This window comes from Pseudorasbora parva, chromosome 22, assembly GCF_024679245.1.
Source record: "Pseudorasbora parva isolate DD20220531a chromosome 22, ASM2467924v1, whole genome shotgun sequence".
Classification (NCBI taxonomy): domain Eukaryota; kingdom Metazoa; phylum Chordata; class Actinopteri; order Cypriniformes; family Gobionidae; genus Pseudorasbora; species Pseudorasbora parva.
In genome coordinates, this window is record NC_090193.1 from 38,764,323 (window position 1) to 38,778,488 (window position 14,166).

General features: G+C 38.0%; 1 protein-coding gene and 1 long non-coding RNA gene across 2 annotated transcripts in view; one reads left to right on the forward strand and one right to left on the reverse strand.

Moving 5' to 3' along the window:
- Positions 1 to 12,308, forward strand: part of LOC137058344 (uncharacterized) — a 159,069-nt gene extending 146,761 nt beyond the window's left edge. Inside the window, exon 4 of the long non-coding RNA XR_010900659.1 lies at positions 11,647 to 12,308. This is a non-coding gene — a long non-coding RNA (uncharacterized lncRNA). The remainder of the gene's footprint in view (positions 1 to 11,646) is intronic.
- The window catches only part of gli2b (GLI family zinc finger 2b), a 115,576-nt gene that overhangs the window by 83,929 nt on the left and 17,481 nt on the right, over positions 1 to 14,166 (reverse strand). Inside the window, exon 2 of the mRNA XM_067431586.1 lies at positions 8,342 to 8,446. Within this exon, the coding sequence (XP_067287687.1) occupies positions 8,342 to 8,435 (94 nt within the window). The 5' untranslated portion in view covers positions 8,436 to 8,446. The remainder of the gene's footprint in view (positions 1 to 8,341; positions 8,447 to 14,166) is intronic.

Below are 14,166 nucleotides of genomic sequence, written 5' to 3' on the forward strand. Positions count from 1 at the left end.
ATTAGAGTCTCTTGAAGCATCCAAAATACATTTGGGTCCAAAAATAACAAAAACTACGACTTTATTCAGCATTGGCTTCTCTTCCGCGTTTGTGTTCAATCCTCAAATAAAGATTCAAACGGTTATGAATCAGCGAATTGACTCGCGTGTCAAACTGCTGAAATCACGTGACATTGGCGATCCGAATCATGAATCACTAAATATAAAATAAAAAGGACCAAATCTAAAATATCTTAAACTGTGTGTGAAGATGAACGGAGGTCTTACGGGTGTGGAACGACATTAGGGGGAGGAGTTAATGACAGACATTTCATTTTTGGGTGAACTAACCCTTTAAGCACACTGTATTTGCGTTTGACCCTGTATTGTTTGCGTGTATGTGTGTGTGTGTGTGTGTCAGTGTGTGTGTGTGTGTGTGGCGGCTGTAAAGATGTTAAGCATTCTGCCTGCCGGTTCCCTCAGGACTGACCCGACTCAGCAGAAAACACGGCAGCGGCGCTTAGCGTGGCCATCAATCACCTCACAACAGGACACACTCACTCTCACCATGATGTATGTCGTGAGTCTCCGATTCCAGTTAATCAAGTCATTACCCACAGGCCTCAGCTGCTCCGCTCTACAGCCAGAGCTCCACGCACAAACACATCGATTCTTTCCTTCTATATATAGCATCATATTTTGCACCAAACTTTGCAATCTCACTTTTGCAAAAAAGAGTAATTGCACTATTAAACAAATGAATAATACCAGAGAAATCTGCAATTCAGATGAATACAAAACACTGGAAAAGATGCTCCTTATTGCCATTTTTCAAGATGCATGCATGCATGGTTCATTTGAATGCATTAACAAAAGGCAACATGCTGCGGTATGCAAAGCGCATTCACAAGGTCGTCATGCACGAGTTTAAATACTGTAACAATACGTGCAATATACATATCGCAAAGACAATATAAAGCAACAATGAGCAATACTTCTAAAGCATTTAGTAATCCTAATCCTGTTGTTAATGCAAACCCTAACCATGAAAAAAAATATTGCTTATTGTTAGTTCATGTTAACTAATGCATTAAACTGCTTATCGTAAAGCTTTCCCTTAAATTCTGAATAATTGTTCAGCAATAGACCATTCTTTTAATGGTTGACGCAAAGACCGCCTCCCTCATTAACATGCTGCACACACATTTTTTTTTATAAATAAATCTGTGAATAAGTACATGCAGGGATAAATAAATAAATAAATGAAATAAATTTTTTTATTACATTTATTTTATCAGGTAATTTATTCCTTTATTTATTGTCCCATTTATTCATTTATTTATCTATTTATTTACTCCATTTGTTCTATTCAATACATTTTTACCATGTTAAGTGGAGTAATGATGCTGAAAATTCAGCTTTGATCACAGGAAAAAAATGACATTTTACAACATATCCACATATAAAACAGCTGTTTTAGATTGTAATAATATTTCACAAATTTTACTAAAAATTACATAATTTTTACAATTTATTTTCGATTAAATAAATGCAGCCTTGAGCAGAAGAGACTAACCAAACAAACATAAAAATAAATTACAAAAAATGACTGACCCCAAATTTTGAATGCCAGAGTGAACAGGAATTAAATGCAAAATATTTACAATCTAAAAACAGAAAATCACCTGGTAGTTGTTTATTAGAAATACAAAGACGGGCGTTTAACAAATGAGAGCTTATTGTAAAGCTTTCCCTCAAACCCTGGATGTATTTGTAAGTGTCCAGTAAAACGCACCGCAGAGGCACACAGACACCTGGTCGGGTTATAATTGAATACATGCATTGTTTTCCCTTTTAAATCAGGTGACTCGCGCTCGGGTTCATAATACACGCTCACATTTCCATAGAGGTCTGTGAGAGCGGGCCCCAGGCCCCTAACATAAAACAAATGACCGGCGCTCGTGATAAATGGTTCTATTAGCAATCCAGATTGTTAAACTCAGATATAACGGAGCCGAGGGGAGCGGCGGCCCATTTATTTCCCCTCCTCACACAAATAGCTTGTTTTTTATGTGTAAATAACATATTAAAAGTCTGCATTAGCCATGTTCTCTGATAGAGAGGAAACTGTTGGGGATAAATAACGGTGGACAGGGGCGTAAAACAGAGAGCGGTTTAATAGCGGCGTCTTCGCGGTGGGCATGACTTAGGTGACAACAGCGTCGCAGACTGTTGTAAACTCCACATTGACCGTAAAGCCGCCAAACGGGACCGTATTTTAAAAGCGGCCGACACCGGGCTCGAGGGAATGTGATCCCGGGTTCAAGGACCTCGTCTCGCGGCCCTCGTGCTGCATATTCACTTATCAGAGTCTGCGGGCCGGGATAATAAACCGGATTAAAGCGATAAGTAATTGCTCTGTCGCCGAGCGCTAGCAAACAGCTGAGGCTCTTTCCTGAACGGGAAACTGGCGAGCGTTTATTTAATGTTCGGATAGTAATTCTAAAGCAGCCTGGTCCAATCACTGGGGTCCAAACAACATTACATGGAGACAAATATTTGTGTGTGTGTGCGTGCGTGCGTGCGTGCGTGCGTGCGTGCGTGCGTGCGTGTGTGCGTGACCTGGTAATCCCTACGTTATGGGGACAAAATGTCCCCACAAAGATGGCAATATCCGAAATCCTTGTCCTTGTGGGGACATTTTTATGTCCCCATGAGGAAAACATCTTATAAATCACACAGAAGGAGTTTTTTTGAGAAAGTAAAAATGCAGAATGTTTCCTGTGATGGGTAGGTTTAGGGGCTGTGTGTGTGTGTGTGTGTGTGTGTGTGTGTGTGTGTGTGTGTGTGTGTGTGTGTGTGTGTGTGTGTGTGTGTGTGTGTGTGTGTGTGTGTGTGTGTGTGATGGGTAGGTTTAGGGGCAGGGGCAGGGGCAGTGTAAGGGGATAGGATGTACAGTTTGTACAGTATGAAATCCATTACGCCTATGTAAAGTCCCCATAAAACATGGAAACACGACATGTGCGTGTGTGTGTGTGTGGGGGGGGGGGGGGCATGTTTTTGTGACATATGAGGACACAAATGTGTATAATGCCATGGGTATGACACAGGTATTACAGGAGAGGGTGAAATATGAGGACATTACCCATGGCCCCACTTTTCAAAAGGCTTATAAATCACACAGGAGGAGTTTTTATGAGAAAGTAAAAATGCAGAATGTTTCCTGTGATGGGTAGGTTTAGGGGCAGTGTGTGTGTGTGTGTGTGTGTGTGTTTCACAAAAGAAAAGTAAGTCATATAGTTTTGTAATGACGAAAAAAATTAAAGGAGCAAAGAGCTTTAAATATTTCATCAGAAAAAATGCATTATTTTAATATGCGATTTACAACACAAAACATTCAGAAAGACGGATGGATAGATGGAACAACAAATAAAATGACGATGGATGGATGGATGGATGGATGGATGGATGGATGGATGGATGGATGGATGGATGATTGGATGGATGGATGGATGGAACAAATAAAATGACCGATGGATGAATAGAACAACAAATAGCACGACATAAACACATATTAGTGTAGTTGTAGTTTCATTTTTATTTTAATTACTAAAAACTATTTTTAATAATTTTAGTTAATAATACCAACACTAATTAAGTTGAGGCTAAGCAAAGTGAAGAGCTCATCGCTTTTTTTAAAACCCAAAGAATATTTAAAATATTTTTAATTATGTCAATCTGCTAAATTGTAATATAACAAAAGCCAAATTTAATTTTAGAGAGGTTAAAAAAGTATGTTTTTTTACAGCATAAAGAAAATATATTTTGATGTAAATACAGTCGGTCAGTAACTCTGTTTAGTTCCTGTCTCTATGAAGCCCCTCCTTCTGAAAAGCACAGTGTGCTCTGATTGGTCGGCTGGAGCAGTGTGATTGTGATTGGTCAAACGCTTCCAGCGTGTTTGGGAAAATGTTCATGCCCTTACCATAACCAAGCGGGTAATCTAGCGCTCGGAAAGCGTTCCACCCATAGGGGCGGCCATTGCTAACCAAGCCATCACCTGCTGTTAGCATCCCATTGACTCCCATTCATTTTTGAGACACTTTGACAGTGAATAACTTTACATCTGAGACGTTTAAAGGCTCCATTTGTCTATTGTTTATTTCTAAAGAAACACGACAATGCATAAAAGGCTCAGTTACCTTGTATCTTACACTATCGCCCCGCAGAAGCTGTTTTTGTAAAAATAGGCTAACGATTGCGTCATAATTAATTACATTAATAAATTACCGTATAGACCTGAGGAGACGCTCGCAGGCAATCTATTACTGTCTATGAGACAGTCGGGGGGACGTGGAGACATAAAGTCTGATAAAGTCAAGGGGGAAGAATGGGGAGAAGCCCATAGTGAGCCAAAAGCAACGGGAGAAAATATTTAAACAACGTGATTCAGATTTCACTTTCCACAACTACTAGAAGACCTACAGCTGTCAGACAGGAGGCTCACGTCACATCTACGTCGTCAAGCTCAGTCTGAGCCTGCGCAGTTCGCTCAGCCATCAGGAAGTGAGTGCTAGTAATTGACTTCACTTTCCGCCGTTGAAGTCAATGGGATCGCTTGGTCCATTTCTTTTACTGTCTATGACCATAACCACCAACACACTAGCTCAACTAAGCCCCACCCCTTTATTTTGCATTTGATTTATTTAAATGAGGAATATCAATCAATTAATCAATCAACTTTATTTATATCGCGCTTTTACAATGACCATTGTTTCAAAGCAGCTTCAGTGTTAAACAGGACAATATTGCAACAAAATTTGATTCAGCTGTTCAGTCGTTCTGGAGAAAACAGTGATGTTATCAGCTCATTTAAATTTATCATATAGCGACAATATTGGCAGATCAGTAATATAGTTTATAGAATTAAATAAGACCTAATTAATTCATTTTATTTGTATATTTAGTTGAATAACTTGGATCATAATTTTAGTGTCCCCGAATATGTGACGTGTTTGTTCCCGGAAGACTCTCAAGACTACAATGGAGGCGTTTCAGGGAGCTCAGAAACCGAGCTTTTTCATTCTCAAACAGCAACATTACACAACATTACACAACATTACACAACATTACACACTAAAGAAAGCATAATATGGCCCCTTTAAATGTAGCTTCTGAAGCGCTCAGAGATTCCCTGTGATCTGAGTTTTAAGCTCAAATCAAAACGACCTGTTAGTCCGTGCTCAATATTCATTCAGAAGAGCAGAAGTAGGCATTGTTCGCATTGCCATCACAAATGTCCCAATTTCATGCCATTCTTTGATTCACAATTAATGACCATTTGAAATAATGGCAGGCCACCAAAGTCTTCCATTAATCAGCAACCAATCACCATTTCAAAGGTGGCGCTCTACCAACATCTCAGCGGCTCCGAAGGGCCGCGTCCACCGCTGCGAATGCCGCTTTAACTAATTCATAACACTGATACTCTGGAGGTGAAAACAAGCTCTTTCGGCCTCATTACAGACAACTTTTATCACTCGTCTACAGTTTTTAACACGCTCGCTCTCTTCATACTCTTTCCTCTCTGGACAGACTTTGACGACCCCAAAGCAGATCCTGAGCTTGTGAAAGTTTGTGAGCATAACAGATCTAAGTGTGCAAAGACCGTACTACCATCTTTCAGTGCCATGGTATATAATCCCAGTATGAAGAGAGAATCTTATACAGCAATAAGATTAAAGTGACTTTTTTTAGCTTCAAACGCTTATGACTATATATCAACAAGTTTTTCCTGAGAAATCAGAGGAGAATAATCCGAGACAAAGTTCATAGTTTGATCAAATATACCTGTGTGTAATATACCAAACTCGGTGTGACCCAATTTTTGGCTCCAGCACCAGGATTCAGATATCCTCAGATCAGTTTACTCGAAAATAAATCTGATATGAATCGGATACGTGCATGTGTGTCTGCCATGTAAGCGGACAGATCGGATATTCCCGAGTCGTACATATGACCCAACCGCGATCACATTTTTTCAATGCCGCAATGGAGGACGAAAGCTCAACCCAATGTTTTGATATATATATGACATAAAACAAAATGCTTTTAAAATATATAAAAAATAAAAATAAAATTATATATATATATATATATATATATATATATATATATATATATATATATATATATATATATATATATATATAATAAAAAATAAAAAGTAAATTGAGAAAATATAAAAAACAAAATAAAATATCAAAAAAATAAATATAAAGATTAAATAAATCAACATACATTTAACCCTCTGAGGTTCTCCATTTTCCAGTCACACTCAGGACCTTCGGGTCAAAAGTGACCCGACCCCTGAAATCAATTTTTTTATTATTTATTTTTTAAAGTAAAATCAATTAAATGTTTTTTTGTTCAATAATATTTTTTCTTTCTATTTTTGTGTTTTGAGATAATTTAATGATAATAATTAATATTTATGCAATAATTATGATACTTTTTTCCCCATTGAATAAAATAGAAAATGTGTGTGTGTGTGTGTGTATATATATATATATATATATATATATATATATATATATATATATATATATATATATATATATATATATATATATATATATATATATATATATAATATTTAAAAAAAATGTAATGCTGTATTTCAGGATAAAGTAGAGACTAGGCCTATAGAAAAATAAAATTGATAAAATATAAAAATTTAAATAAAATATCAAATAAAAACATTAAAAAAAATATAAAGATTAAATAAAACAACAAAAATTTAAAAATAAATAAGAAATAAAATATTAAAATAAGAACAAATAATATTAATATATAAAAATAGGCAAAAATATATATGAAAATCTAAGAAATTAAATGGAATATACAAATGTAAAAAATAAAAAGAGAAAATATAATAAATATAAAAATAATAAAGAAATAATATTTTATATATATATATATATATAGATAAAAGCAGACAGAGTCGTACGAATGACCTCAGGTGAGCACCAACCACAATCCCATGACTCTTTTCCAAAGGAGGACGAAAGCTCAACCCAATGTTTTGCTGACCTTTCCAGATTTCCGGGTCAGTGTGTCTACCGTGGGTCGTTTGGCCAAGTGTATAGTGTTAATGCAGATATGGGTCACTTTTTAAAAGATGTAAGCTGGTTATAATCGAACAATCAGAATTAGGCATCGAGACCTGCAGTGTAAACGCTGCCAAAGAGCTGTAAAATATCTATGGCACTTCTGAGTTCAATCAAACAAAGTTGGAGCTTCACATATTCTACTTTTACTTCAATCCCACCATAATTTCTCCCAGCAGTTAAAAATGAATCATATTAATCATGTAACAGTAAAAATCACACTCTATAAATTATGCCATTCAACTGTCCTGTTGCCACTGTGTGGCCTATTTTTCCGTTCCTTTCTTCAACAAATCATGGATTTTCTTTTCTTGACAATGGCAGGCCACCAAATTCCTTCATCAATCCGAGAAAAAAAACCCACAAAAAAATTCACAAGAGGTATTACCATTTCAAAGGTGGCAGCTTTGCCGCTCTCTGAAGGAGCGTGTCGTCCGCGGCTGCCGTTTTAACTAATTCATAACACTTATACTCTGGAGGTAAGAACAAGGTCTTTCGGCCTCATTATTCACCGCTTTTATCGCTCTCCTAAAGACATGTTTTAAACATGCTCGCTCTCTTTCTATCTGTCCATCCGTGCGCGTGTGTAACTTTTGATTAATCTCAGAGCAAACAGAGCACTAAAAAGCCCTGTAGAATAGATGCTGCGCTCGTCCAATCAGCCGTGATTACGTGTCGGGACGCCTGCCGCGCGTCTGATTGCGCGAGGACGACCCGTGTAAGATTCGTGCACGCGCCGGTCACTTGGTATTAATGAAGGCCGCTGGTGGAACGTGATATTAGGATTCATATCGGGCCCGACGGAGGCTCACCTTTGACTCTTGGGGGCTTTTGGCCTGGCTTATCAGGAACGAGCGGCACCGCGAGCGCCGCATTTTATCTTTGAAATGTATATTTCATGGGCATATTCTTTTCCTCAGCTCTACTGGAGTCTTTAAGCGCTCGGCTGGTGTGATAAATAATCCGAGAAAGACTCGCTTTGGTGCAAAACATCACGTGTCTCACATCAAACCTCATGCAAAACCCTGTTGAATCTCATTTGTGTCATGCGTATTCAAACTTGGTCAACAAAATAAAAAAATGGTGTAAAATATGAATATGCGCATGTATGAATGAGATTTGACAGCTAACAGCTATCTCGTTCAGATGCCTTGGAAGGTCGTAGGAAGTGAAAGGTCAGGACGGGTCCTTACCTCTGGCCAGGGATGATGGGGACGGTTTTTTGGGCAGCTCGTTGAAGCCGCTTCCATCCAGAGCGGACGCCTTACAGTCCTTCTTCTCCTCCATTCTGAAGTATTCTATGAGAGAGAGACCAAAATGAAGATTATTAATATGGCAAAGCAAACAAAACAAAGACAAAATTAATTATAAATAAATAAAATATAAAAAAAATCTAATAAAACATTTTACATATGAAAATTTAAATGGATTAAAATATGAAAATGTACAAAATTAAATAAAATATTTATTAATTTATTAATTAATAAAATACACTAATAAAAATAAAAACATATATATATATAATTAAATAAAACAAAAATAAAACTAATATATATATATATATATATATATATATATATATATATATATATATATATATATATATATATATATATATATATATATATATATATATATAAATGAAATAAAACTTAAAAATAAAACAAATAAAACATAAAAACTAAAATATATATATAAAAAACTCAAATAAAACTAATACATATAAAAATGAAATAAAAGAAAAATAAAAGAAAACAATATACATTTAAAAATATATAATAAATAAAATGTCAAATACTAAATTACTCAAATATATATAAAAACACACGCAAATAAAATAAAAACAATCTATAAAAAAATTATAACATTGAAAATTACATTTACACATGACAATAAAACAAACAAAATCCATTAATCTTGTTTGGTATTACAAAAAAAGGGCTGGTCCAGTGGTGTGTTATCTAGCTTTAATAACATGATCGTTCAGGGTGGGAAATATGAATGAAATCTTACAAGTAAATCAGAGCAATAAGCAACTGCTTAATACAAGTAAAAAGTTCTCAAGTAATTAAGTAATTAAGTAAACGGTCGGTAAACAAATGACAAAAGGAGAAATAAATCCAACATAAAGACACCGAGCCAAACAGTGCTGTAAGTTTGAGTAAGTTACCGTTTGTTTCACATTAACACACAGACAGGAGCGGGTATAGGCTATATTAGGTTGCTTTCACTTTAAGACCTACAGTAATGCGCAGATCCAATACTGACACACGTCCCAAACTTTTTTCTCACGACATAACCGCCAATATGGACAGGCATAAAAATGTTTGTGTTTGATCGTTCAGGAGTAATGAGAGTAATGAGAATAAGTAGCCAGTCTGACATCGGGCCGGGTGTTAGTCGGTCAATTCGACCTATCGGGAAGCCCCGCGCCCCCTTAGTTACTGTTGCTAACTGTCTTAAAATGACATCTGTCAGTGTGAAAACCTTATCCCAAGATGTTTTTGGACACAGAATGTAGCGGACCATAATTAGGTGACCATCAAACAAACCAAATGCGGGATGATTACTAAGTTTGTGTGGGACAATGTTACAGACTCTAAAACATAACCTGAAACTGTTATATAATATCTATATAACTTTTAAAAAAAACATTTGCATTCTGCCTTTCAGCTGATAAAAATGCTGTTATTTAGTCCCTTCCAGAAAACACCATTAAATCACAATGTTACATAACATGTCTTTATTTTACATGTCATTTAAATTCAACAGTTCTGACCAAGTCCACCGATAATCCAACAAAATAAATCATGAACAAATAAAATATGAAACAACATGAAATGAGTTCATTGACAGTCTTATATATTCATTTATATTATTTATTAAGAATATAACCAGTGTACCAAATTATCCATTCGTTTTCTGACAGGGAACACATGGAACGAATCACCGCTGCACATTTTGATTGACAGCCATCACAACCTACCAGTGACCGTGTTTACTCCTTTCTTTTCAACCATTGGATAGGATTTAAAAAACGGCTGTTGTATTTGTGTAAGGCGGGATGTTACTTCTGACGAAGCGCTGTTAAAGGTGAAAAACTACACCGCAAAAAGAATAAAATGCTTTCTTAAAAAGACAAAGAACACATTTATGTGTTCTTAAAGGTCCCATTCTTTGTGATTCCATCTTTCAAACTTTAGTTAGTGGTAATACCTGTAAAATTATAACGCTCAAAGTTCAATGCCAAGCGAGATATTTTATTTATCCGGTTTGGACTACACCGCTGCACTTCCTGCTGTGATGACGTCACTAGAACCGTTTGTTGACTAAAGCTCCGCCCACAAGAACACGCAAATAGGGGGCTTGGTCTCGTTGCTCTCCCACGTGGAGAAGAGCGCGCATTCAGCGCTTGCATCGCCCCGTTATGGTAAGAGGCGGGACCTTTCCAGGCAAAGTGTGCTAAGCTGCTGTCCAATCACAACACGGGAAGCGCTGGCCCAATCAGAACTCGTTACGTGTTTCTGAGGGAGGGACTTCATAGAACAAGGAAATCATCAGGCCGTTTTTAGGACAGAGGAAGCAGCGGTGTACAGATAAGTCAACTGTGTGAAAAATACTGTGTTTTTTTACACGCGAAACATGAACTCATGTTATATTGCACACTGTAAACATAATCAAAGCTTAGAAAACACGCGAAGAACGGGACCTTTAATATGATAATTAAAAACCAACAGACTGATGTAAATGCGGGACATTTTCTCAATATGCGACGTGCAGGACAAGGGCTGAAAATGATGCGTGGTACACAATGTGTAAGTGTGTGTGCGCGCTCATCCGGGAAAAGTGCCCAGACAAGGAATTCCACCCCCCTTTATGACATCATAAACTTTCTGAAACTTGAATCCAGAATGAGTGTATTTGGCACATACGTCCAACTGCAACTGTCCAACTTGTTTTCTTTTTCTTTTTTTACATTTAAAGCTGCACTCCGTAACTTTTTGCACTCTAGTGGTTAATAAGCAGAACTGCATGCGTCTTGCGGAAGAACATTGCAGCCGGAATTACTTCTCTCTGTTTATGTCTGTGGCGGATCACGCAGGGACTGTGCTCCTCCGCAGCGGTGCCTACCAGTCTGGCCTGAAATAGTCCCAATATTGATGTAATATAGTCCCAATACTTATTATAAGTGTCCCATAATGATTCAGGGTAAGACAAAAACACGGTTTGGAAAATGGATTCATGTTGTACATTCTCATTATATAATTTTTGTAAATCTTGAACACAAAAACAGTTATGGACAGCAGCTTTAAATATGAAATACGAAATACGAAATTTAAATACATTTACATTTTAAATACGAGCAACACGTTTATGGAAAAGCCTGATTATAAAGCAGGAATCTGTGCTCCATCACGGCACTTTATTGAAATGGCTTGAGTGAGCAGAAGCAGATTTGTTTAGTCACTCAACCGTCTCTTTTCTCTCTCTTTTTAAGGCAAGGTAAGCCGATTAAAGGAGGAACACACTTGTGAGCCTGGATGACATCTGTTTCCGTTCTCCTTCGCCAACAGGGATGCCCCCTGTCCGGCCGCTGGCACGTCTAACACAACGTTCCTCCGCCGCTCAGCTCTCAAACACTCAACAAGAAGTCAGAAACGACTCTGCTTACTAACTTCATGATCCCGGTCTTATGCAGTGCATGCATTCACTTAAAAACATCTTGACGTTCATTTTCAGCTCACGTCATCATTACCTCATATTTTTCCAGGCTACACATTTCACAGGCCCACATATCAGGGTGTATCGCAGCCGTCCACGGCCAAAATCAGTCAGGATGACAAAAGCTCTCCATAAATCCCATAAGCTATTGATGTGACCCTACATTCACCTTCACATTTATCCTGCATTGAAATAACAGCACCGGCCTTTTCAATCGGCACTGTTGGAGAACCTTGGCTCAAAATATTACAAATGTTGGCCGACAGTTTAAAATGATGGTATGGCCAAAATCTTACATCACAATATGAGTCGTTTTATATTCTATTCATCATATTAGAATGATTTCTGAGGATCATGTGACAGTGAAGACTGGAGTAATGATGCTGAAACAGCTGTTACACATTGTAATAATATTTCAGTTTTTACTGTATTTTTTGAAGAGCATAAAAATGTAAAAGAAATTAAGCTAGGTTTTATTTATTAACATTTTTTGTACGTTTTTGGTAAACCAGCTTTATAAATACACTCACTCAGAAACACGCGCTCGCTCGCTCGCTCACACACACACTTGCTCGCTCGCACATGTCGTGTTTCCATGTTTTATGGGGACTTTCCATAGGCGTAATGGATTTCATATTGTACGAACTGTACATCCTATCCCCTTACACTGCCCCTGCCCCTAAACCTACCCATCACACACACACACACACTGCCCCTAAACCTACCCATCACAGGAAACATTCTGCATTTTTACTTTCTCAAAAAAACTCCTTCTGTGTGATTTATAAGATGTTTTCCTCATTGGGACCTAAAAATGTCCCCACAAGGACAAGGATTTCGGATATTGCCATCTTTGTGGGGACATTTTGTCCCCATAACGTAGGGATTACCAGGTCGCTGACTTACTCACACACACACTCACACTCATACACTTGTAACTCACTCACTCACTCACTCACTCACTCACTCACTCACTCACTCACTCACACACACTTACACTCACACATACTCACACTCATACACTTGTAACACACTCACTCACTCACTCACTCACTCTCACACACACACTTACACTCACACATACTCACACTCATACACTTGTAACACACTCACTCACTCACTCACTCACTCACTCTCACACACACACACACTTACACTCACACATACTCACACTCATACACTTGTAACACACTCACTCACTCACATACACACACACACACACACACACACTCACTCACTCACATATACACACACACACACACTCACTCACTCACATACACACACACACACACACACACACACACACTCACTCTCTCACATACACACATACATACTTACTCACTCACTCACACACACTCACTCACATACACACACAGACACTCACTCACTCACTCACTCACTCATTCACACACACTCATTCACATACTTACACTCACACATACTCACACTCATACACTTGTAACACACACACTCACTCACTCAATCACTCACTCACATACACACACACACACACACACACTCACTCACTCACTCACTCACTCACTCACACACACTCATTCACACACTTACACACACACACACACACACACACACACATTCACTCACTCACTCACACACACTCATTCACACACACACACACTCACTCACTCACTCACTCACTCACACACACTCATTCACACACTTACACTCACACACACACACACACACACACACACACACTCACTCACTCACTCACTCACTCACACACACACACACACACACACACACACACACACACTCATTCACACACTTACACTCACACACACACTTACACTCACACACACACACACTCATTCACACACTTACACTCACACACACACACACACACACTCACACACACTCATTCACACACTTACACTCACACACACACACACACACACACACTTATTCACTCACACACACATACATACTCTCACGCGCTCGCTAGCGCACTCACACACACACACACTCACTCACTCGCTAGCTCGCTCACACTCACTCAATCCTTCGCTCGCTCGCTCACACTCACACTCACCCACTCACATACACACACACACCAACTCACTCACTCACTCACTCACTCACTCACTCACTCACTCACACACACACACACACACACACACACACACACACACACACACACACACACACACACACACACACACAGTAATAAACATATAAAATGTGAAATATAATATAGTGTGCGTCACACTATGTTGTTGAAGCTGTTGTCACACTGAAGTGCTTTGTCCTTTTTTGACTGAAATAAGTGAGAGAT